Source organism: Amblyomma maculatum, chromosome 7, assembly GCF_055883805.1.
Source record: "Amblyomma maculatum isolate TAMU_Amacu chromosome 7, ASM5588380v1, whole genome shotgun sequence".
In the NCBI taxonomy this organism is placed as follows: Eukaryota; Metazoa; Arthropoda; class Arachnida; order Ixodida; family Ixodidae; genus Amblyomma; species Amblyomma maculatum.
In genome coordinates this window covers 89612600-89638371 of record NC_139350.1, presented here as the reverse complement: position 1 = coordinate 89638371, position 25772 = coordinate 89612600, and the positions used below count along the sequence as shown (strand labels likewise).

General features: G+C 51.3%; 1 protein-coding gene across 6 annotated transcripts in view; it reads left to right on the top strand.

Moving 5' to 3' along the window:
- exd (PBX homeobox extradenticle) overlaps nucleotides 1-25772 on the top strand; it is a 316334-nt gene that overhangs the window by 190691 nt on the left and 99871 nt on the right. For all 6 annotated transcript variants that reach the window (XR_014708815.1, XR_014708814.1, XR_014708816.1 and 3 more), the window contains exon 3: nucleotides 8331-8578. Coding sequence is in view for 3 of the 6 variants with exons in the window: in XM_084609241.1 (XP_084465367.1) it covers nucleotides 8331-8578 (248 nt within the window). In the remaining 3 variants the exon portion in view is untranslated. The remainder of the gene's footprint in view (nucleotides 1-8330; nucleotides 8579-25772) is intronic.

The following is a 25772-nucleotide window of genomic DNA, read 5'->3' as shown; positions in this document are numbered from 1 at the left end:
TGTACAGCCGCCCGAATCTTTAACTGACGTGAGTGGCGGCCGCATTTTCTGGGGTTCTGAGCGTTACAGAGGAGCTAACCTGCGATAAGTCCAAGTATAAGAAAGGGCTCACCAAGCCTTTGCGAAATCTTGACATTCTGGCATGTTTTATCCGCACTAAGGCGCAGGAGAATGAGGCCGTCATGCGCACGCCAGTTAAAAATTTTGGGCGGCTGTACGTCACTGCAGTTTGTGGCAACGGCTTTGTCGTCTAATTTACCCTCTTTGTTGTTGTTTTTTTTTTAAGCTCTGAATGATTATTTTGTGTCAGTGATGACATTCTTATTACTCTTATCCGCTTCACGGAAAACAAAAATTGCGCGCACATATTAAAATTATGAGATCATCGGAATAGAAATTTGTGACCACTCATATTATGCAGAGAAGCAGTGATCGCACCCGAAGTTAGAGCCTAAGGTGGGACTTCGTTGAAGAAAAATAGTCGGATTTCTCCATTTCTCCCAAACACACACACACACACACACACACACACACACACACACACACACACACACACACACACACACACACACACACACACACACACACACACACACACACACACACACACACACGCACGCACACGCACACACGCGCGCGCGCGTTTCCTTTGACATGGTCACGTGTTCTGTGCATTGTCATATAGACACTGTTATGCCGCCTTTTAATTAGTGAATCTTGCATTAGTCGTCGGAAAAGGCATGGAAATGCCGGGGAATTTGACAAAAGTATTTTGCCAGGCACCCTATATATAATGGGGCAGGACCTTGTGTTCTCGGTCTGTGTCCTTTCACCATCGTTGTTGTCACTTCTCGGTTAATTTATCCGTCGTAACGTGCTGCGTTGTATGAGGCGATCGACTGCTGTACCCAAGGACGCGGGATCGAATTTCGGCCGCGACAGCCGCAAAACCAGTGTGTTCGTCGTTGTTAGTTGGCAGCCGGCCTCTCCCGTGCGACGGCAGCCGTGGCTGTGTGTGCCACTCGGCGGATAGAAGGCCCGAGGTCACCTTGCCTCGACCTAATCGGATCCCCGCCGAAGCACCGTGCATATCGGCGGAATTCCACCGATGCACCCCATCGACGCTATCGGCGCCCCGCCGTGGCCATTATCGAGCGCAGATTGGGGCCGCAGTTGGGCTTTGCGGTGAAGGGAGTAGTCTCCTTGGCGGAACTTCCTTTTACGACCTGCTCGAGTAGAGCTTCTTCCCCCGTATAGGCACGGGAGATGGGCCAGCAGCTGAAGGAGCAAGGTGCTTCCCAGCTCATCGGCGTGGATCGAAGTTTGATTTGGCGCCGGGGGTTCCTTCAGAGGAGTGCTCGTTGCGGCCTGTGGGGGTCATTAGAGGCCTATCTCGGCGCCCGCCGCTGTAGCCGCCGACCGCGGCCGATGGGCTCGCACATTGTGTGTGCGCTCCAGCCTCCGATCTGTGCAGCGTGTGGGCAGGGCGAATGTCGCCAGGCGTATAGTCGGCAGTGCCTCCAAGGAGCCGCGTAGCAGCATGGTTTCGTTCATCGCCGCCGATAGTTTTCTTTTTTTAATTTTTTTTTTCCTGTAACGAAGGGATTCCTGTCGCAGGTCATTGCTGTCCCAAGGTGGTGGTGGAGTCATTAAACGTTAGGTCGTTAAACCTGCTTTGATAGCCACGGTGGTAGTAAATTTATCCGGCCCATGCAGCGCTTGTTGTCTAAAAAAAGAAAAAAAAACGAAAAAAAAAAACGCACCGATGTTCCACGCGGATCACTTTTTCTGCGAGTCGTCGATTGTGCCTGAAAAACAGGCAATCTCTTATTTTGGATAATGTACCGAATGTTTTCTGTTGCGCCTGTAGGCCTATTTCACCTCTTGCTTTCCCCTAGAGCATCACAGCTTTGTTTCCCGAAGCGGCGGCTGCTACGATGGAGGCGAAATACAAAAGCACTGGCGTGTTCTGTAATTTCGGTGCCTCTTAAAAGGAGAATTCATAGTTGTCCAACATGGCGAAATCCTGCTGTAAAATACGCGCCTTTTTTTTTTTTTTTTCTCTCTTTTTTCTTGTTTACTGAACTCCTATTGTCTGCTCGTCCTACCGCCGACGCAGTTTAAATCCTGGATAGCCGGCACACCCTGGATCGGAAAATCAATTGGCGTTTCATTTGTCGTTGCGCTATTAATTATGCTGGGGTTGGTTTTCGCACAGTATGCGCAATCGGCCGCGGTGTCAGAGAGAGGGCTGCGCGCGGTGGGTGCCCGGCCAAAACGGTGCACCCACTGTACTGCGTGCAACTTAGCCTTCGCCGGTCTTTCGCTACCTGCGCCTAAAGCAAGCTGTGGTCGTCGCTATGTCGCTCCTGTTTTCATATCGTGTTGAAGGACCTCATCATCGACATATCCACACCCTCGGGTCGCCCATCAGCCACCCCATTCCCTCCGTTTTTTTTTTTTTTTTTTTTTTTTTTTATGTTTCGTGCTTTCTATAGTGAGCGACGAGTTTAATCTTCGCGAAAATTACGTACCACGTGCTTCCTTTCCTTTCGCTGCTTTTCGTCTCGTTTCGATGCCGTATGCGGACTGCAGTTAGCTCACAATTTTTCTCAGTCTTTGCTGGCACTGTCTGTGTGTGTAAAGCTGTGTTCCTTGTTATTCTGGTTGGCTGGCTGTGAGTGCGCGTATCGTGCTCTTGTTTCCAATTTGAGTTTGCAATTGTTGAGGGTAGGGACGTTTCTGTACTACTCTTATCCCGTCTTCTACTTGGGGCAATTATCTGTAGCCCATATTGTATCTGCTATGTTTGAGTTACAGTGAATGCCTAGGTCATTATTTCGCTCTGCTGGGCGTATTGCTGCCCCCCTCCCCTCTCTTTCAACTTGGCCTCCTCTCACCTATTGATTAGATTTTTAATTTCCTGCCGTAGATGTAGAGGCAGGCCATTGCCTACCCAACGCTACTGGGTGATGGGAACGTAGTGCAGATTGTTAGGGCCATCATGCGAGTGGTTAATGCCTCCGCGGCGGAGGCGAGCTTTTTTTTATTTCTTCTCCGGCACCATTGGGATGGCACACGAAGGCTTCGAGAGTTTGTCTCCATCTCTCCTGACGAGGAATCAATGATCGTGTCGGAACCCCTGAACGGTTCAGGACTTGGAGGTAGGAAAAGTTTCCCGCTAGTTCGGCGCTGTCTTCTGCGTCACCGAAGAGCAGGTCGATCCCTAGCTTCTGTCGCGCCACTTTCCGCCGCGGTTACCGCCGTTGGGGCGCGGCGAAGCGAAAACTGTGGGACGGAGAAGGCTGAGAGAGAAAGACTCCTCGAACACCAGTGCCAACTTTCTGATGGAGCTTACCCTGATAGGCCGAACTGTTGGGAAAGCGTATTGCGATTTGTTTCACGCTTCTTTGACCGACTCCTCTTGGAGATTGTCGCATTCGGTGTAATCTCCCCTTTCCGGTGATAGTAAAGACATTCTCTCGATAGACTTCGTGGACGTGATTGTCGATGTTCGCACCTGGCGTTGTGTTTTACGACTCAACCTCTCCTGCTTGACCCGGAAGCTGCGTTCGTGGCTGACTATCGACGCAGCCGGAGCAAATTATTGCCGTTTTGAGCCGCGTGGAACCGACACTGCGCCCACGGCAACTCGAAGCTAGTCCACCGCAGGTGGTGAAACGCCGTATCGAGGAAGGCTCTCCGACACGGGTGTGCCATATTCAAACCGAGTGCGGCAGGCACATGCGATGCCTGCGCGAGGGCGCTCAGCGATAGCCGAGAACGCATACTAATTTCGCGGGGTGCACGTCAGGGTCGCGCGGAAGCTGCGGCGTCGAAGTGGTGAGCGCGGGCCCCACATTGCGCCACTCGAAGCACTCGTGCGTGCGGAGATTTATCGCGTCGTTAATGCTGATGACCTCTGCCGGTGCATGCGTGGCTCGGGCGCTTATGAATTTAGTGGTCTCTCGTGTCCACCGCAACCGCCACAGAACTGCGTAAAGACCACTCCACCCATGTACACTTTTCTTTTTTTTCGATGACAAGTTGACCTAGCAGTGCGGGAGAACGGTCGTTGCACGTTTTCTTTGCCCTTTGAAGGCCTTTTCTTGGCGCCTATTTCTTCGGTGGTCGGCAGTTGCGGCGCCGGTTTCGGCTACTTGTCGAATGGTCACCGCTTTGTTTCCATAGAACAGTGGTTTTTGCGTGCGCTCATGTCGCGCGGCCTGCGAAGGCGGCAGGCCAGTGTGGGCCCGTTTCCTTCTTTAATTGCGTGCGCACGTGCTTCCTATGCATCCCAACTGCACGGGCGGCAGTCTGCATAGGCCGTCACGCCCTTCTTTCTTTGCTTTCCATGTGGTCGCCCTCGCGTGCTGTGTACGTGCGCGGATCGCCAGACATCTCTCCACAGGGCCCATCGCAAAAAAAAAAAAAAAAAAAAAAAAGAGCTAAACATACGCAGATCCGTGTTTCTGCCGCTCATTGTTCGCACTTGCGATTTGATGGTCCAGATAAAGGTTGCTTTGAAAGTATCGTTGATCGGGTGAAATATATGCAAAATAAAGAGTGTAGGTGCGCTTCAAAGTGAGTAGAGGGTGCAAAACTGCGCGTGCACTTTACAGAGACAGCCTGTTTTAGATAGCGAATTGGAACAGGCGATCTGGAACATTTTGCTTCGTCACCGACTTCTGATTGGGCTATGACGGTAAATTTTTCTCATTGTTTAAACATCAATCTCCTTCGCGTACTCTGCGATCGCTATGGATCGCCAATTGGAACATCATTAATTACCAAGGAGCTACCTGCGCTGAAGCTTGCCTTGTCGATCGCAGCGCCGTTGCGTTCAGCCTTGTAGCCGTGAGCTTGCGCTCTGTGTCGGACATGCACGCCAGCTGGGCCGCGTCGACTCGCACGTACCCTCGACCAAACTCCGCAAACGCACACGTCTCGGAAGGTGGCGGCGTGCTCTCTTGCAGTGCTACAGAAGTTGCCCCGTATTGATGAGCAACATCATCGCGCGGACGAATTAGTCGCTCGGCGCGTGCGCAGTTCTTGGGCCGGCCGGAAAAGCGCGGATGGCACCCGTGGGCCCATAGCGGGCCGGGTTGACAGGGGGCTGTCTATCCCAAAAATGGCGCTCGCCATGATTTGCCACGAGAAGCGTCATCGCGCCATCATCCCCTTCTCCGAATGTATTGGGGACGGAAGGAAGTGCGGGGGCGCTGAAGAGGCGGGCGCGATCCCTTTGTTGCCGTGCTGACTCGCTGAGGCGCCAGTGCGGTAATCACTCCCGCCCCTCTTCCTTGCGGCGCGTCTTTGGGCGCATTTGAATATATTAACGCCGCCGCACAAATCCGAGCGGGCCACGCTCTGAAGGATGGTGACTGTGCGTCCGGGAACCGCATTTTGTGGCCTTCCTCCCTGTGTGTGTCTGTGTGCAGCGCGCGGGCTGCTGACGGCGACCGACATGCAGTGTCGACACTCCCGGCGCGGAAAACACCGCCGCTTTGAAGGCGATAAATTGCCTCCCCTCGCGCTTCCACCAGGCTCCCTTTTGTCCCTTTTTTTTTATTTCTGGCTCGAAGTGGCGCTTGTGTGTGTTTGCGCGCCTCCTTTCGTTTCGCCGCCGTGTCCCTGTGATTCGGGTCTCTCTTTTCGTCGTCCGCCCTTTCAGCCGGGGCCATTTGAATATACGAGCTGTGGCGACCAAAGTCATGCAGATCAAGCGCGCGCTCTTCGTCGCGCTTCCATGGCTGGCGCCGCCGAGCGTGTCGGCATGGGAGTGACGTCAGCAGTTTTCTTTCCCCGGTCGCTGCCTAACGTCTCTGTGGGGCTCCTTTGCGACATCGCTTCGCGCTTGTCGAGCAAAGCAGGGGCAAGAACCGGCGCGAGACGAGAGTGGCCCACGCACTTGATTGCGGAGGGTGGCTTTGATGATAGTTTGGGCGCTCTCCTTTCGCGCTCCAGGGGCTACGTCGCTGCACCTCCGACCAGTCTCAGTGGAAACCTTGTTTGTGGTTCCTTCCCAATTCTCCACTGATCGTACGGTATGCGCCACGTCGCAGCGATAGCAGTCGCTTTCCTAGATTGCGCTTAGTGACTGCAACTTCTGTGGCCTTTCGGGATTTTGCGAAAATTGAACGCGTCCAGGTTCCAATGGTCGCAAGTATTCCGCTCCACTGCGTCTGCATGTCTCGTTGTTGCTTAACAGGCCGTTAACCGACGTCAGTGATGATGTGTAGAAGGAACTGGTTTTTAAATTCCCGTTTATTGTCGGCTGAAACGTCAGTTTGGGAAGATGCAGCCCGTCCTTACTTAAAACCAGTATGAATCCCAGCGACACTGGGTTATAGTGTTGCTCGTGGGGATTAGCTCTTGATTGGATCACCGTGGCTACCACTAAACTAGGAGTATGGCTGGAGCCGCGGCAGTATCGGCTCTTGTATGCAGCTCCTCAGTCCACAAAATTAATGGTCCCTTGAGCGCCTCTTGTGAATGCCTTTTTATGTCACATCATGCTCAACATGATGCATTGCACGCTCTTTTAAATGCGGACTTCTCTCGTCTGCTTTTCCTGTCTTTGCGTGGAGGGGATGGATGGCTTCCTGGCACTCCTGTGTCGCATACGTGTCCTTCCTGTTTTTCTTTTCTTTTTAACTATTGCAGGTTGTCTGGTAAGCGTCTCACCCCTATATCCCAACGCTGTCGCATTGATGTCGCCGTTCTGCAAATCATTCACGCTTCCTTTGAGCGTTGTCGCGAGAATTAATACCCGGGCGCATTGCGGCCCTGTGAAAGGCCACGCAAGCAGCAGGCAGCGACAACCAACCGCATTCTGTGCCGGAAAGGCCGCGCTTCGTGGTGTCTCGTCCTCGTGGCGTCCGTTTGGGCCGCTTTCAAAGGAGGGGACGGCACAGCTAGCGTGTTCAGCGTCTAGGCTTTTCTCCGCTAATATCCGCTGCTGGTTCCTCCTCGCTGAGCTGCGCGACTTTCCACAGACGCTGGGCTTTTTAGCGCGGCCGGCGTCGCAACCCCTTTTGTGCGCGGCGCGGGGGCGAAACGACGACGAATAGCGAAGGCGCCGTCGCTGACTCTCGCTCCCCCTCCCAAGGGTAATTAAAAAGTTTCGCCGGTAATCGCTTCTCAGCCGGATTCTTAGCTCGAACTTCGCTTCACATCGCCCGTGCGTGCTACTGCTTGACTGCATGTTAGGATCTCGCTGCAACCCCCCCTCCCCTAGTCTTTATCTCACTCTCTCTCTCTCCCTACAGTGGCGGGAACTTGCTCGGCGTTTTCCGCTCGCCTTTTGAAGACCTTACATTCGAGCTTGTGCACGCGTTGTTTAGGAGTATCCTACCACGGTGTCAAACCCCCCACCTCCTTTTTTTTTTTTTCTTTCTTTCTTTCTTTCTTTCCTATGCGGTGCATGTTCAAGACGCGCTAACGTGAACGCACCGGCGCCTTTTTCGAGGCTCGCGGCGGTTTGCTGTGAGTGAATTAGGCTCGTGCTAAACGCTGGCTAAGTGCAAACCGGCTTGTGTTCTTACGGCGTCTTTTTAGAATCCACATGGATTTAAGCTTGCTCTTCATATGGGCAAGCCTTGGTACTGATCTGCATCCCACACTACCGCGAGTTTAGCCCCCTTCTCCGATTTGAATTTTCTCACGCAGTTATCTTTTGCGGCCCGGCAGACTATAAGGTTGTTGCAAGCCGCTTACCATGCCGTGCCGAACTTTTTTTTTTTTTTAACTGACTGTTGTCGGTGTACTCGGTTCTTCTGCGAATGCGCGGCCTCTCTCGCCACCCTCCTTCGGCCTAACTTCGCAAGGAATCGAGTTTTGAGGCTGCTTCGCACTCCCCGCCTAGACGACATTTAGGCACTGCGGTTTTTGTTAGTTTCTTGTGACATTTTATTCTCTGCGCGGGCGAGTGCTGCCTTTTGCGGCCGCCCAGGTTTTCCCCTTCAGGCGCGTTTTTTTTTTTTTTTCTTTCTTTTTTAATGCAAGTTATGCGTGCCCGGTCTGGCTGGCAGCATTTTGAGTGATCCGATCCTCGGAACGTAGCTGTGGGTCAACTTTTGATGGCTGCTCACCGACAGGCTCGGCAAGGGAGAGATCTGTAAGAATATTCTGAAAATATTAAATAAAAAGTGTTTTGTCACGTGCTGCCGGTGCCGTTCTGTGTTGTTCGTCGAGAAAGCGTACGGACGCGCCCGCAGCATAATTTTGGGGAGGGTTCTTACGCGATCGAGTGTTGTGCGCCATAGGCATTCTTACCACCGTTTGCGGCGTGCGTGGTGTAATTGTTCTCTTTTTCTTTGGTGTCGTAGTGCTGAGCTTACGGAACACGCAAGAGGAGGAGCCCCCGGACCCGCAGCTCATGCGGCTGGACAACATGCTTATCGCTGAGGGCGTGGCGGGACCCGAGAAGGGCGGCGGTGCCGGCGCGGCCGCCAACGCCTCGGCAGCCGCCTCCGCCGGCGGACAGCCCGAGAACGCCATCGAGCACTCCGACTACCGGGCTAAGCTCGCCCAGATCCGCCAGATCTACCACCAGGAGCTGGAGAAGTACGAGCAGGTGAGCCCCTCTTTTTGTAAATTGAATGCCCAGACGGATTCAAGGAGTTGCATCATCTTGTCCCACCAGTCAGCCCACGCAGTAATGGTACGCCTTGCGCGCTGATGGATGGATGATGCGACCGCTAGGCGATAGCGATTTCGAAAACAAATTACGGCTGCACGCCATAGCGCTGGTCCGCGACGCGATCGACGGCTGGCGATGTCGGTGAAGGCTGCAGTCATTCTCTACCACTCTACTAGAAGAAACGGGTCTCAGGAACACCGCTGCTAAGCTTCGGCACGCTTGTGCGTTCCCGCGGTCGGCTCGCGGCGGCGGCTTCATTCTACGCAGTTTTCGTATGTTAGAATGCATAGTCGGTTTCAGGTCGAGGAGGCAGCGGCAAATACCCCTCAGAGGTGGCCCTGTAGCGATTGTTAGTTTTAGCCGCTGGTCCCCTCCCAAAAGGCGCGACACTGGCCTCTGCCCATAGCCCTGTCTACATGAACCCGACAGCGGAGGGTCGAGTTGGGGAGTTGAGTGGACTCGACCCTACCGGGTTTACATGAACCCGACCCGACGAGCGCAGAACCGTCTGTGGACGAGCGTAGGACGGCGCGCTACATCGAGGTACCCTAGGCGAGCGGCAATTACGGCGGCACTTCGCGTCTGACTAGCCTAGCAGACGGTGCCCAAATCTGCCCCCGCCCCCCCCCCCCCCCCCTCCCCGCGCATCGCTAGCGTTTTCACCCGACAGCGTTGACATGCTTCCTGTTGCGGGGTCGAGTCCAGTCAACCCACCCCTTGCGCTGGAGTTGACTGCAGGGCAGGCTTTGGGGATAAATGTCACTGCTTTCTTGACCTTTAACAGACCATAGGAAGTTTATGAGGCGGAAGACTCAACAAAAGTAATAATAATAATAATGATAATAATGTTTATTTACACCCAATTTTTACATAGGATGAGGGAGCACAGCATAAAAAGTTGTCCTAACGACAACTTGACTAGGCTGCAGGCCACCAAAATAATAACAATGACAGCTTTACATCCGCAGTGCAGAAAATATACAATCACAAAGTATACACACTAAAATTAACATAACTTTGCAACAGACAACATTCTTCACAGGGGGAGGAAAATGGAATGAATAATAATAATAGTAATAATAATAATAATAATAATAATAATAATAATAACAACAATAATAATAATAACAACAATAATAATAATACAGAAACAAACTAATACAACACTAGTGCAGACTTCTAGCATAGGAAAATATGCACACCTCTAAATGGACAAAAAATGCTTTCTAAGCTCTTGATAAGTGATTGATTCAAGTTTAATGTGTTTCCTATCCAGATCGTTTAATGTCTGTGGCAGTATGTTGTGTAATGTTTGGAGACCATAGTTTGTTCTGTATGTGTGTTCCTTCCATTGATCATTTCTGCAGAAGACTGAGGTAATTGAACAGCCTGGGAAAGGAACAGCACTTTAAAATAAATAGCGAAGCGTTGGAAATGGTAGCCGAATATGTCTACTTAGGACAGGTAGTGACCGCAGATCCGGAGCACGAAAGAGAAAATAGCTAGGAGAATAAGATTGGAATGGAGCGCGTTTGGAAGGTGCTCAAGCATTATGACAAGCAGCTTACCGGTATCACTCAAGAGGAAAGTATACAACAGTTTCATCTTACCTGTACTCACTTATGGGGCTGAAACATGGGAGGTTAACGAAGAGTGTTCTAAAGTTGAGAACAACTCAAAACGCTGGTGTAACGATAAGAGATAGGAAGCGTGCAGTGTGGGTCAGAGAGTTACTGACATTCTAATCCATGTTAAGAAGAAATGAGCAGGACATGTGTAGTACATAGAGAGGACAGTCGCTGGTCTCTAAGAGTAGCCAATTGGATTTCAAGGAAAGGTATGCGTGGCATGGGGCGACAGAAAATTAAGTGGGTGGATGAAGTTGAGAAATTCGCAGGGGTTAGGTGGATGCCGCTAGCACAGGACCGGGTTAATTGGAGGAAAATGGAAGAGGCCTTCGACCTGCAGTGGGTATAGACCGGCTGATGATGATGACCAAATTATTCCGTACTGCCCAACCACAAAATTTAGCTCGCACACCCAGGGGTTCTCCCCCTGAAATTTCAAGTCTGAGTCGCGGGTCACATGGGTACTGGATTTTCCGCCCAGCCGTGATTTTCCCTGGAAGCGGACCCATTGCTCGCCTCAGTTCACATCCGAGAAAGAGACGTGGCGTAGTATGTGCGTGATCGTGACCGCGCCCGCCGCAGGCTGATGGCACTTCGAATTTTCACAGGCCAGATTTCTGCATCGTTGTGAACACGTATTGAATTCAGGTTCAATAAACAGGGCGTTTATTGTTATATTGTGCGCCATAGATGTTTCTTTCCAACGCCAACAGTGTTTAGAAACATGCTGGTTTGTTTTTATAAAGACTGACGGTGTTCCTGTTCGTACGTTGCTGCATCAAAACGAGCACCCGCTCCACAACGCACGTTTTCGCTTTCTGTAGACCTGCTGAATTTTCTGCTTTGGTTGGTTTTGGTTTATGGGGTATAACGTCCCAAAGCGACTCAGGCTAAGAGAGACGCCGTAGTGGAGGACTCCGCAAATTTCGGCCACCTGGGGTTCTTTAACGTGCACTGACATCGCACAGCACACGGGCGCCTTGCTTTTCGCCTCCATCGAAAAGCGGCCGCCGAGGCCGAGATTCGATCCCGCGTTCTTGGGTACAGTAGCCGAGCGCCGTAACCACTACGCCACCCCGGCGGGCCGTTGTTGAATTTTCTGCTTTCGGTGATATTTATGTTCCATGTAACCTAACCTCGAGTGTTTTCATCAGCGCCACACTCGTACATAAAGGTGGATATTCGCAAATTCTTTATTGATCAATACCGCAAATTAAAACGTAGAAAACGGTTGTCCTATACTTTAATCCCCTGCCTTCGGTGTCTGCTGAACAGAGTAGCCGGTCGAGCTTCGAACTCGAGTTGTGACCTCGCTCGAGCTCCGAGTTCGTCCTTCGAGATACTATGCTTAAACAACCGATCCGAAGCTTTCCGTGGTGCACGTTCGTCATGGCCTCAGAATGCGGTGGAGTTTCCTGCATGTTATTGCTTTGCCTGCGTGGTCTCTTACTCGAAGCTCGAAACTAACGCGCGTCCGTTCTGGAACCTGTTTTCAAAATTGGTCTTTCGCACGAAGTGAGACATTCTTTCTGGATCGTGCTTCGGGCCGAATGGCGTGCCTCCGCCGACGATCCGTGCATCAGGACTCCCTCGCGCCACATTGCTTTCGAACTTTGCCACCGATGCACTGGTGGCGCGCGTTCATCTAAAACATGTTCCCCTAGTCGTGCCATGTTCCATTTTGCACGCGATGACAAGGGTCTCGTGATTCGCACCTTCGCTATCATTTCCCCACTGAGATCCGGAGCATTGGGCTTGCAGGAGCCACCTCTACTTGAGACAGCTTTCTATGGCGTGGAGCTTTCCTTACGATGTCACCACCAGATAGCTGAGGCGTGTCTGGACGTAGTTACGGTTTCAATTGTCTTGACGCTGAATTAAGAGCGTTTGCACGGCCGACTACGCGGAAATGGGTTTCTTTACATCACTGGCATCCTAGGTGAACGTAAATTCGAGACTAATCAATAGTATTTGTACTAGCACCCTTCTTGTTCTATAAATACTTACCCTTGGCACATCGCTTGTAATATTTGACTTTTTCCCAACGACTGCGTCCTTTATCGCACAATTAATAACACGTCTGATCAAGCGCTGCTACAAATTAACCGCATGCATGCATGGTGTGATGACTGGCTAATGTCCCTTCATCCCGGTAAATGAAAACTCGTGTGTCTTTTCATCGCCGACGAAATCTATACCACTTCATGTAATCATTTGCTGACACACCCTAGAATATGTGGGATTTTTGAAGCGTCATCTGCGACATCCGCCTCAGAACGTTAAGCTTCTCGCGTACAAATAACTAACCAGAGCAAAGTTAGAAGACGCATCTGCTGTCTGGAGTCCGCATCAAACATATCTCATCAGCACACTTGATTCAGTTCAAAATCGGTCCACGAAGGTTCATTTAATTTCGCTTGTTCGTATGACGTCAGCGTATTGTCACTTAAAGCACACCAAAGTCTAACAACTTTCGCTCATCGTCGTCGCGTTGCCTCTCTTTGTGTCACAAGTTATTTTACAGTTCACTTTTCCAACCACCCTACATGGCGGGTTGCACAAATAATGTGCCGACTAGTATTACATAATGTTGATGCACTAATAACGTTAATTCCCTGGTGGTTTTATATTTTGGAGCATGGTCGGCGAAATTTCTGGAGGGATACATTCTGCTGCGGAGTGAGCTGGTGCCACTCAGTTTAACTTTCGCCACGTGGCCGGACAAGTTGTCTCCAAGTACGAGACATTCGACATAGACCACAGTATTCTGTTTCCGACAAAGGTCTTATCGCTCTTTATCAGAGTTAACCTCGAAGCTGGTTTTCTTTTAGTTGCGGTTTAGGTCACACAGGAAAATTTGTACCAAATGACTCCCCTTTTCATTTTTTTTTTTTTCTTGCCGTACTTCCTAATTCTGAAGCATATTGCCTGTTTTTGGCAGTTTGAGTATAGTAGCTTCATTTCTGGCATTTCTTTGCATCCCCAGTTTTATCCTCTCTTTCGTCGTCAATTCGCGCCTCCCGTCATGGCTCATAAGTTCTGCTCTCCCCTTTGAGCACACGCACGCAAGAGTGGGTGCGCGAAGTGACGAGACTGGGCCGCATTTTTGCGGATATGGTTCGGGGAAATGGCGCGCGCAAAGTTCGGGGGCTCCCTTTATGTTTTGTTATTATGTTCTCTCTGCGTTCGCCCGGGAATTTTTCTCGAAAGTACTTTTGCTTCGATTGGCGGAATGGGGCGAAAAATGAAGACTTTGAGAGAAGTTTGCATTCTTTTTTTTTTTTTTATCCTTTTTTGCACTGAGAGGGCAGAAGGCGAAGAGATGAGGCGTTCTCTTCATCTTGGCCGGGGGTGAGCGACGAGAAAATGGAATAAAAGATTGCGGAAAGCGAGCTGAACGCGCGCGCCTACGATATTTCCGTCGCCTGCCTCCGGAAGCAGGATCGGGCGCGGAAGCATGTACTGCGACGGTCGCCGCCGCATCGCGTAATTGACTCTCCTGCTCCGCGAAAGGATCAAGATTTTTATGCCCTGCGCGCAACGCGTCGGTGCTGCGTGCGCGCGCACGCTTGGCTCGCGCAACTGCGGCCGCCCCGGGAAATATTATTGCGCGCCCCATAAAATATGCGTGTATGCATTATCGAACATGACAGCTCGGCGAAGCGAACGGGCCACGGTGTGGCTGCTGGCGAGGGCGATGCTGTAATACCACAGCGGCTGCAACTTGCTAGCGGCCACTCGTCGCCGCGGTCGCAACGCCCACCTTGGCGCCAGCGGTGGTCGCCGGACGAGGATAGAAGAGTATGCCCGTACAATCTTGAACAAAAGTTCGCGGGTCGCGGGGAAACGAACCAAAGATTGTGTCATCAGGCATTAGGCACTGAAATGACCGGAACCATAAAAGGGCGTCCGTGATCTAACCGCTCGCTGATTATCAGCTGATTTTGTGATGAGACGACGTAGGCGCTTTTTTTTTTTTTTTCGCGTTCTGTGAAGCAGTGTCTGTGACGCAAGTAAAAGCGCGGATGCAACTGTCCCTGCTCACTAGGATCCGAGCGCCCTTCCTGCATCTTTCTGCCGGCGTCGCCGAGTGTCGCCTCTTCTGCAATAGCGCAGCGTTCGTTCCATTCGTCGTGTTTTCCAGCCGTCTATGTGGTGGCGGCCTTGTGCCATGGCTACTACGCAGAGTAGATTTAGAACAGTGACGGGATGGGAGGGTGACGACGTTAAGGACACCGAGCCGCGCCCTTCGCCATTTCATCCTAGCGTTCTGCGCATGCGCACTTGTGGTCCACTATAACCTTAACGGACAGGGTCACCCTGCTCTAAATGTGGCCGCTTTCCTCGGCGCTTAGCAATCGCTGCGGTTTCCAGAGGTATAGTAGAGCACAATGCTGGAGTTCATGCATGGAGTTCTTCGACGTCACGATTGTAAACGACCGTCGTATTTAAGCTAACGTGTGCCGTTACTGGCCATCCTGAGCGACAGCTCAAAACACATGCTTGGATAAAGTTAGGTTCCTCCAAAACCCGTTGTTTGTATAGCTACAAAACCACCGCGAAAAAAGAAACCACGCATGCATTCCCGCAGTGCCATAATCTAGGCAAGGCAGGTATTACAGCCCTGCATTTAATGCTGCGTGAAAAGTACGTCCTCAGGAATAATCCTTCGTTCGACGAAGGCTGAGCACAGCATTGAATACGCATTGTCGGTTGTTTCTCGTGCTGCGTGCGGGAATCGCTTTTTTTTTTTGTTTTTGTTTTCCAGCGTGCGAGATGGTATGTGCTGCTTCTCCCGTTGGCGACTCCTTTTTGGACATGTTTCCTGCGGCTGTTGTCGGCAGGTTTTTGTAACAGTGCCCCTCTTCCCGCATTGGGTGCGTGTCGACTCGAAAGCAGCGCCATCTTTGCAAGCGACACGATAAGCGCAGCAGCCATTGTCGAAGCTGTGTTTTTGCTCTCTCTAGGAAATGGGCAATGAGAAGAGAGTAAAATTGGGCGAAAAAGGAAACGGGTCGGAAGAGCGGCGCGAAACTCGCGAGGAAGGCACGAACGGGAGAGAAAGGGTTGCTGTCAATTAGGTGTATCCGGGTACGGCTGCGGAGATGGATGACGTCTGGGCTCCCTCGGCGGCAAGGGGCGCAGCCATTTCTAATGGGATTGGATCATCGTCGTTCGGATATCGGTCCTCGGCGTTGCATGGGGCGAGCGCTTAGTCTCGCCTTTGGTCGCCGCTGTATGGGCGGCTGAAAGCCCGAGGCCAGTGTGCTCGTTCGCGTATGGGTGTGATTCTCCTCTGCTGAACATGTCAGTTGCGCAGCTCATACATGAGCGCAGTATCTGCGCGAGCCAAGAAAATATGAACGAGCGTTGCGCGCACCGGGAATTAAGTCGGCTTTTTTAGCTGGGAACGTTGCATGTAAAAATGCTCCGTTCTGTCGCTACGGCAAATTTAGCTTGTGTATCGAACGCCCTTTTAATTACCCCTTACGCTACACCTGTACGCTGGACATGACACTCGAGGGAATCCAGCTCGTTTCTCGCTTTAAGGGCCTATTGGAGTACTGGAGGCTGTCTAGAAATTTCGTGCGCGACTCCGGTGCTAAGCTTTTCCGAAACAATTCCGAGAGCACTGTGGAATCTGCACTGCAGAAATGCTAAAGCCGGTGCTTGCTGCTGCACACGGGGCATCATGTTTGCTCTCCTTATTGTCTCAATGCACCGTCATTATCGTTGCTGCTGTCATCGTTGTCATTGTCAGTAATTGCAGCGTCATTGTCACCTTTACTATAATCCTCACGGTAGACAAGGGGACTTATGGCGTGCGTTTCGTGATCTGGGGCGTGGCGAAATTGGTTAAAGCGCACGGCTGGGAATCCGAGGGATGGAGGTTGGATTCCCGATGGAGACAGGATTTTTATTTTATTATGACGTTATCGGGATGATTGAAAAGTGACACTTAAGCGCACAGATCCCGCGCACATCTCGCGCTCAACTATCGCGCACGGGATTTCGTTCCATGAGTCTAGAAAGGTTTTCGCCTTTAAAAACTGCAGGGAAAACAAAGCCGCCTAGAGAGCATCGGCGATGCGGAGGGGCTGCCTTCTGGCGCGGCTCGTTCATTCGGTGCGGAGTAAGACGCCAGTTGTCCGCTCGCGCGCGCGCGCCGCTTGTCTTTCGGCCGGGCTGGCGCCGGTGACGGATGACTCTGGCGTTCGCCGCCGACGGACCCGTGTTCGCTGCCACCTTCTTCCCCCTTTCCTCCTCTGCCGTTTCTCGCCGTTGACTTCCTCTTGCCACGTTCTTATTTACAGTGCGGCGATTTTTTTTTTTTTTCCGCCCGGCACGTCACTTTATGGTTCCTAGTTTATGTAAGTGACCTTCCTTCTCTTGTTTCGCATGCATTAGTTTCTTCTTTCACCCTCTCCCACTTTCTCTTTGTTCTGCCGCTCACTTTCGTGGAGGTGATCCCACGTCCTTGTCGTGCGTGCCCTAAAGAGCGCGCGTCTTCCTTCGCCGAATGATGAGGAGTATGATTCTGGACATCGTGTTACCGATCTGGTGACCCAGTCCGCGTACGTCCTGTATACACCCGTCGGTGGGCGCACTGTTCCAGTCAGTGCCATTTCGGTGCATTCTCCGCTCCTTGCCTTTTCCTTCGCATGTAGGTGAGTGGTTGCTTGCTCTGTATGGAAGCTAGTGGACCTTGTCTCGTACCTCGCATTCTTTCTGGCCTCCTGGCAGGAGCGAGCGCTTTTATCACTCCTGGGGATTCCTCCGGCTGTCAGGTGGACTGCTGTTTCAGCCCGTCAGAGCATTCGATTTTTTTTTAGGGGGGGGGGGGGGGGGGGACGCGAATTGAATACACTAGTGCTGAGATTGTTGTCTACCTCATACGTGTAATATTCACAGCTAGCACGCCATGAAATGAAGCCTCGTGCTGTGTCGTCAGCTGTACTTCCCTTCTGCGGCTTTTGAAGGAGCGAAGTGATAGTTACATTCGTACCATCGGAATTTATCCAGGTGATTGCCTATCTTGTGCATCATATTGGTGCATCATATTGAGTTCACATTGAGTTCACATACTCAAAAGACAAACGCTTTTGAGCTCAAAGACAGCCCCTGTAATTGTGATGTGTCCATTGGTTTGAAGCCTGGCAGTTGAGCTTCGGCCTCTCCGAGCTGCGTGCACACAAGGCATTGCAGACGCCACAAGTCAACGCAACCTGTCACAGTGAACAATAAGTAACAAAGTAACAAGCATTGAGAGTAATGTAGCATTGTGTAATGCGGCGCTACAGCTTATCTTGCTCGCGCTTTATAAGGCGAATGATTAAATCAGTCGCACTAGCAGTGTGCACATGTATCTGGACGTGACGAGCGTAGGCTGCTACGGGCACCGCCATGGCGAACTCTCGTTAAACATTGGCAGAGCCCGGCCGCCTACCTGGCTCGTAGTCGGCGCAAGAAGTGGCATCTGATCCATTCTCACCGCTAACTTGCTCAGTTGGCTCGCGCCGGGCCGGCGCCCTGGCGCAGTTGGCTCGCTCTGCGACGGCGCAGCGATCGGTTGGGCCTCGTTGGCGGCTGAGCCCCCGGCCTCCCGGGGTGCCCCGCCCGCGGTCGGCGGGGCCCCGGGCCCGGACCCGGTCTCCCATTGGGCGCCCCTCCGTGCGGGCACGTGACGCCGACGGCGCCGCGGTCGGGCAGCTCGCCCGCCGCCGGGGCATCCCGCGCCTCGCGGGCGTGGAAGGCGGCGGTGCGAGCGTGGCCGCCGGCGCTCTTTTTCTCCCTCCGCCGACTCTGTTCCCCGTGTTTTCCTTGCACTCCCGCGGCTTCTGGGCAACTCCACGCACTGCAAACTCTGGCCCCAACGAACAAGTTAGCAACCGGAAAGAGAAAGCGAAAGCTGCCTCAATGGGCTGCCGTTTCCTTCCGTTCCCCTCCGCGCGATCCTAATTGCTCGACTCGTAATTGGAGCCCCTGTGCACTCTCGTCTTGTTTCTTTTGTAGCAGTGTGCCTTTTTTTTTTTTTTTGCCCCATTCTGGTTTAATTCTGCCCCTTTTGTTTTGCCGCTCGCGCTTATTTTCGCTGCCTCGCCCGCGCAACGAAAACGCTCTACCCTCGTCGGATTGAGACCGTATGCTGCCGCCCCGTAGTCGTTTCATTCAGTCGTCTGCAGTATTTGCGTAGCACATGTGTTGGATTGCGGCTCGCCTTGTCGCCGAGGCCACCGCGTCTCCTTCAGACAACTGTGCGTTTAGAAATACCCGCCTTGTTGGCTGGCACGCCTCAGAAAGTGCGGAATTATAAAAAGACAACTGTAGGGTCAATCCGAGTTGGTCGCCATCTTTCTTTCTCTGATACCTCGGTGCTCGAGTCGGACGTGTGAGTGTTGTTCATGTAAAGGCAACCCACTTGGAGTCCTTTTATTGCTAGAAGGAACAGCGGGCACATCACTGACCAAGTGTGTCCTTATAAAGATTATTTGCTCTTTATAGCTACTGCTCTCTGTTTTTTTTTTTTCTTACAAGACACGCATATTTTGCTGAGAAAATAAAATTTAAAAACGAGCAACGTTTCTCTCCTCTAGGGGTGAACCTCGTAAGGCAAATAATGAGTAGGACTCCGTGAACTTCATGGCGATGTGACCCAGCTTGGGAGAGGCGCATCAAAAACGAATGTGATCGCTTGTACCTTCAAGTTGCCTCTCTGCTATCATAATGGCTTCTATTCGTACTATACACTGTGGGACTCCCGTGACGGGCACAGCCTTTTCCAACTTGCTAATTATTGTGAGGCAGGCCTAGCGCCGCAATTTCTCTCGACACATTTTAAGCCTTATTTAACTAAAGGGTCCACCGTTTCCTTTTATGCATGCCGTCGACTTGCATTATGTTTTCTCGTTTTTTTGCGGAGGCTTCCGTTTTGTTGCGTAGCCGACGCACATAGACGGGGCCCTGCCGAGCATTTTGGTGCTCTCTCTCTCTCTCTCTCTCTCTCTCTCTCTCTCTCTCTCTCTCTCTCTCTCTCTCTCTCTCTTTTCTTTTCTTTCGTGTCTCTCAGTCACGGGGTCTCCGGTGCCCTCTGCATTGTCCAGTGCCTCTTCTTACTACCGACTGGAATTTCTGCGATCAGTGGTTGCCGCATAGACTTGCACGTATTAACTTTCGCCCCTCATTGTTTCTCGGCTGTATGCGTTTTCCTTTCTCTGCTGTCAGTGTTTCGCGCTCCATCCGCTTGTTCGTCCGTGCCACGGGTGGCGTTGGCGGGGCGTGTGTCGTTCAGAGTGCGCGCTCGCTCGCGTGCCTTGTTAGCATGCAAATGAGCCCGGCCGACTGGGCCATGAGTCACGTTTCGTTGCCGCCACCCCTGCTAGTGCTCTTTTTTGGCCGGTCGCGTCTCTTTAGCCGCCGCGATCGTGGGGCGTGCGAGCGCAACTTTAGCCTTGCGCGCCCTTTGGCGCCCCTTGTGCTGCGCCTCGAGCGGCATCGATTGCGACGAACGCGCGCGTGAGCGTGCACGGGACGAGGCGTGTTTGACTTGGTTGGACCTGCCTCGTTTGCATGACTGTCATGCCCCGTGTGGCACTGGCCTCGTTTCTCCGTCGCGAGTGGGTTCTGCTGTGCTTCTCCGCCGCGGCACCAATCAAAAGAGGGCTCCTGCTTAGTGACTCCGTCGGGAAAAAAACGAATGGGTTCCCTTTTCTCCGAGTGATAGCCGTACCCATCCCGTGTTAGTCTGTACGTGCCACTCTGGAGAACTCCAGAGTCATCTTAATCCTTAAAAGGGCCATATGACGTGGTCGTCTCATATATTGCTCCCGAGCATATGTTTGTTTCGAGCTTTTTTTCTTGCTCATATTGCACTGTCTTTAAAAGTGGCGTTTCGTACTTCCACAATCTGTTTTAGGATGCACTTCGCCATTCTTCAGGTAAGGATGAAATCGTAGACTCGCTGTGAGATCAGAAAACTACTTTGAGATATTTTCCTTGCATGCATTCCTATGTTGGCTAAGTCTACTTTTAGCCCCCAATCGGCTCCGGCGTACGCAAGCGGCCCTTTTGTTTGTAAACGCAGTGTCAGTCTGTAAGCAAAAAAAAAAATAAATAAATGATGAGCGCTCTCCCAATGGAACAGCACTTAGAGACAAGCAGCGAAGAGTTGGAAGTAGCACGGGAATCGATATAAGGCAGGGAATGATCACTAACCCGAACTATGGCATTGAAGTAATTCGAATGGAATTTAATTGTAGCCGGCGCATTTAGGTAACGTGATACAAGCGTACCGATATCATTTAGTGGGAAAGTTTCCAGCAGTTTTGTCTTGCCGTGGAGCGCAAACTTGGCGCGCACCGGATGCCCGAACCTTTCAAGTTGAGAACCGTGCAACGAGCTGTGGAAAGCAAAATAATAGGTGCAACGGTAATAAAGTTACGAGAAGGCGAAGGAAAACGAAATGTTCCCTTCCTTGGTTCCTCGTAACAATATGCAAGGAAGAGTGGTTCAGGGAGCAAACGTAAGTGAGCGGTATCACACACAGTCGAAGACACGAAGAGGGAGAGATGGACAATTGGACGTGAGGCGTGTCAACTGAGGATAACGGAGTGGATTCCAAGAGAAGTCAGGTGGACGAGTGGCCTTATAGGTTGCTTGCAGTCTAACCTCATGCTTTGTAGAATCATATCCGATGCGACGTCGCTCTGCAGAGGACGGATGTGATTTTGCTGATTCCTGCTTTGGTTGGTTGGTTGGTTTATGGGGTTTAACGTCCCAAAGCAACTCAGGCTATGAGAGACGCGATTCCTGCTTTGATGAAACCTACCAGTATAGCTGTAACATGGTGGCAATTACTGTCTCATTATTTACTTAGCGCTCTTGTTCCCAGTGTGCATCTTATCAGGCCTTCAACTGCGCGAGTACTGGGCCGAATAGGCATTATTGGATATGTTGGACGTTCGTAAACGTGCGTGGCTGTACGGACGCTTTGTACAGGAAGGAGGACGGGACGCGGTACTGTCCGTTGGGCAATACCTCTCTGGTAGCTTAGTATGGTGCGTATTCATATCGCATGCCCCAAAGAGGTTGGTTCTATGTTGTGTTACAGTTAGGTGCAAAATAGGTTCAAAGATGCATATGTTGCGCGGGTTGACCTTTTTGTGACCAGTGCACGCCGCAACGCCTTTACTTGATCCTCGCTAAGCGGTCTTCAATGGAACTTCGGTATTAAGGAAGCTTTTCGAGGTTAGGACCTTCTGCTGTCGGCACGGAACTTCTGTCTCGCTGCTTGAGAGTTGGTCATGCCATGTGCTAACGAGCGACGACGCGTGCTCCTGTGACGCTGCGACCGACGTACTCAGCAGGCTAGGGGCTAAGCACAGGGTTCGCCGTTGTCCGCTAGCTTGTGGGAGGCCCGACGCTTCGTGGGCGCCCTTTCTGTCTTTAAGTGTCGCCCCTGGGTGGACGGCGTTATTAGGGTACCGTTTGTCTGGCGTCCGCAGATTGCCCATTGATCACGTCCGGCTTGACCTCTCCTGTGGTGGACCCTCTGTTCGTGCGGAAGCGAAACAAGAACAACGCTGAAAAAGAGTCCAGTCAGCTGGGCTTGCCACGCGCATCCCGGCGTCAGCCACTCCTCGCTTTGATGGGTGGGCTGGTCTGGAGGCGGACTTGCCCGCTCTCTCTCCCTTGGCTGACGCTCGCTGATGTGGCCGCGCGCACTTCGGCCCGCCGCGCAGCCCTTGGATTTCGCTGCGTCCTGCCAGAATGGGCTTCCTTTTCTATGCTTTATGCTGGGTCCGGGGAGCTTCTTCTCCGGACGTTGTCTCTGTCTGGTGTGTGCATTTTTTCTTCCTTGACGCTCACTGGACTGCGAGCGCTGACCAGTGTCCAGCGACGACGCACGCTTGACGGAGTCTGCTGACGCGGCGCTGTTTCGCGGGCGCCTGCGATGCTTTCTTTCTGCTTTGCTCCTTTGCTTTCTCCCCGTCCCGTGTCCTTCCGTTCTGCTGCGCCGCTACTGGCGTGGTCAGCGTCGCCCCGCGCTCGCGCGCGCGCGCGGAGGCGAACTCGGCTAGGCGCTAATGGGCTCGAAATAAATGGACCATTCGGCGGAGCACGTTTTCTTGCCAGCCTCACGCTGCTCTGCGCAGTGTCGCTGCTAGCTGGACAGTGCCATCCGCTGTTCTTACTTTTTCACGCGTTTGTTTCATCTCCGGCGTTTCTTTGGTGGCTTAGTCGTCTCGCCAATTCTGAGCATCTCGTTTTCTTTTCTCTTTTTTTTTTTTTTCTTTCCTGCGCATCGACTTTTGCCCATCAGGGAAGTAAAAAGAAGTGTTTAAGGGAAGTTGGCCGGAAGCCTACCAGCCTTTTGTCCACCCAAAATGATCACTGCGCGATGAGAGCTGTCTCCGGTTTGCCATATCTGATTGGGTGACTCATGGACTCTAGTTCTGTAAGAACTCTGAGATGGAGGAACAGGCGCGTGAGCCGACAAGTTTTTCACTCGCTTTGTTTCTACGTGCCCCTTGTTCTTTTTCTTTTTTTGCTGACAATGTAGATAGCCTTGGAAATCATGATATTATAGTCGCAACATCTTTTTACTTCCGTTTTGTTTTTTGTTTTTTTAATAAAACCACCTAATACTACTGAAGTATGTACACGTCGCCATCCTCATTGCTTTCTTTCCACTATCATATTAGGCCGCCATTTTCGTATTGCTCACTTCTTTCTCATTTTATGATCTACGCATTCCAGCTTTTCGCGCCATCTGATTTTATTGGGTAGTTCTAGGCCTTCAGGACCTGCTGTGCGCATTTAGAGTTCACGGGTTCGGCTTTCCTGCATGAGCGATGTGCTTGCGGCGGTGCACGCTTCGCAGGTGCCTACCGTAATGTGACGTAAACCGTGGTCACGATTGTGGTAGAGCCGCTGATTATTTGCATGTGCCCTTTCGTAGGTTTTCTGTGTTACTAATAGCAGCGCATGGAGCAAATACTACCTCTTTCTGCTTCTTAATGATCGCTTGAAAATGAGAAATTACACGTGTAGTCCGTTTTGTGGGGTTGGGGACAGCCCGTGGACCGGTACTTCTGCGTTGAGTTTGGGATCCTTAAGTGATTTGAGCATTAAAATATATCTACGTAGTGAATTTTAAGGTTATGGAACGTTGAAACTTCATTATCACAATCAAGGGGGTACTACACTGTCCGCTCAGGGCAGCTCGTTGACGTTTTTTTTTTTTTTTTTTTTTTTTTTTTTTTTTTTTTTTTTTTCTCCTCTAGTCAAAAGGTCTCATTTTGATTTCACTCTAGTCCACCGCTCTTTGTTGCGGGGCTCTTTCGCGGTGTCGAGTAGTTCTTAATTTTTGTGAGAGTACGTCTAGCTTTGGTTTGTAGCGAGCCTTCGCTTACAGCCTTCCGACAGTGCCCTTGTCTCCGGTTCGCATCGTTTGGCTGAGTGTTTTTGGCTCTAACTAGGCTCGGTAGTCTTAATTCATAAAACGTGACCCCCGCTTTTGGCAGCTGACAGTGTATGCCTGTTTTATTTATTTTTTTTTTCGTTCGAATTTTAACTGTGTATAGGAAAGGAAAAAAAAAATCTTTGTTCTTGTGGGGAGAATCGCTGGTCCATCTCTGTACAAAAGGGCCTGCCAGCATATATTCTGAGCAACTTCCTCTAAACGCCATGTATTGCAAGTGCAGCGGTTCTGTCTAGGCGTATGCAGCCCTCTTTGAGCGTCTCTTCCGCGTGGGACATTTTTAAGCGCTCTGTAGCCGTTCGTGGTCCCTGCTCCTTATCGGGGGCGCTTTATGGCCGCTGCGGTCCGGGCGGGGAGAGGTCCGAAGATAACGCGGCCCGAGTCCGGCAGCCCATTAGCGCATTGCGCCCTCTGGCCACCCGCGCCTTTGGCGGCGAGAAGCGCACACAAGCCAGGCGCCCTTGTGCGTTTCGGGTGCCTACGTATTCCCGGCGGCCTGGGGCCCCCCTCGGTCCGGCGACCGGCCGGGAATATTCGCCCGCCCCGGGCCAATCGGATTAATGCGAGCCGGTCCCTAATGTGATAAGGGAGTGTGCCAGCGGCGATGAGGTTGGCTAGGAAAGCGCAGCCGAGAGAGCCTCGGCAGCGCGCCGTGTGTTGCTGCTCGCCGGCTCCTTAGCCATTGCTGTTCGTCAGGTGGCGCGTGTACGTAGACGGCCGGGCCAGCGACGAAGCTTTTCTGGCAGACCCCGCGATGTGCCGTGCGAATCGCATACGATGCTGGCTGGACAAATTAATTTCTTGTTTACAATGATCCAGCTAAACAGGAGCTGAGGAGAACGCCCAGGTCTCTTTTACATACATAAGCCCTTTGCGAGTTAGCGCCGCCGTCTACTTTAATATTGCGCAATTTGCTGCGTGCAGCATGTAAATAGCATTTCTCTGTTTTCTATGTGAAACTTTGGATCTTACCAAATTTAGTTTTTTTTTTGTGGTTCTTTTTTTATTAAAATAATAATATAATTATGCTGTCAACTGAGCAGATGAACAAAATGTAATTATAGGCAACCAGATACACTGTGGTTGGTTCTTAAAAACAGCTAGCCGATGTGAACAGCAGGCTTCTACCATAAGCGCTAATGTGACAGGGCTTTTTTTTTTTTTTTTCGGTCACGTAAACCACCTAAAGTGGATATGATCTGTAATTTATTTGAGAGCATCCCGAATTCATGTTGAGTGGCGAAGTTTTCAGCGTGGCCGGTATACACGCTACAGCAGAAAAAACGTCGTTTTCATTTTTTCGTCTGTCCTTCGCCAGTAATGGTGCGCTCAGAAATGTAAAGTTAAGCGTATCAGAGACGCTTCCTTTCTTCCTCGACAAAGTTGTGTATGAAACCTTCATTATCGCCATCTGCGTTCGTACCATCAGCCCATCCCTTCATATCTCACGCAATCGGCCGTAAAGTAACGTCATGGACGGAATAAATGAAACCAGGCTTTAGACAAGCTTTGAGGCTCACGTTCGCTATAAAAACTCTCACACGTGGAGATAGCTCATTTCGATCCGTGTATCAACGGAATCTGGCTTTATTTCCTTTTTTTTTATATATGATTTGAATGCACTTCTTCTGGGTTTTATGAGGCCGCTTTCGCTATGCTAATTACTTGAAAGTAAATATGCACTGATTTATTTGTCAATATGGTATATTTACGGTATTATTTGGCTTAGTTTCGGCTTTATGTTGGGTTCGTTTCGAAATTAAACTTCTTAAATGTTCGTAGTTGTGGCTATAGTGCTCGCACGAGAACGTAATGCTCGTAGTATTGGACGAATCGCGTTTGTATCTTGGAGCAAGGCGACCGACGATGGAGCTGCCGGCTGTATGGCAGGTCTCGGCAGGCTACCCTTCCGACAAATCAGTCTGAAATTTTAACCGGTATACTGCTAGATCATCAGGTTACGGAGTGATTGGTAAATTTTCTTTTTTTTTTTCTTTCTTTAACGTAGCAAGTATGCACG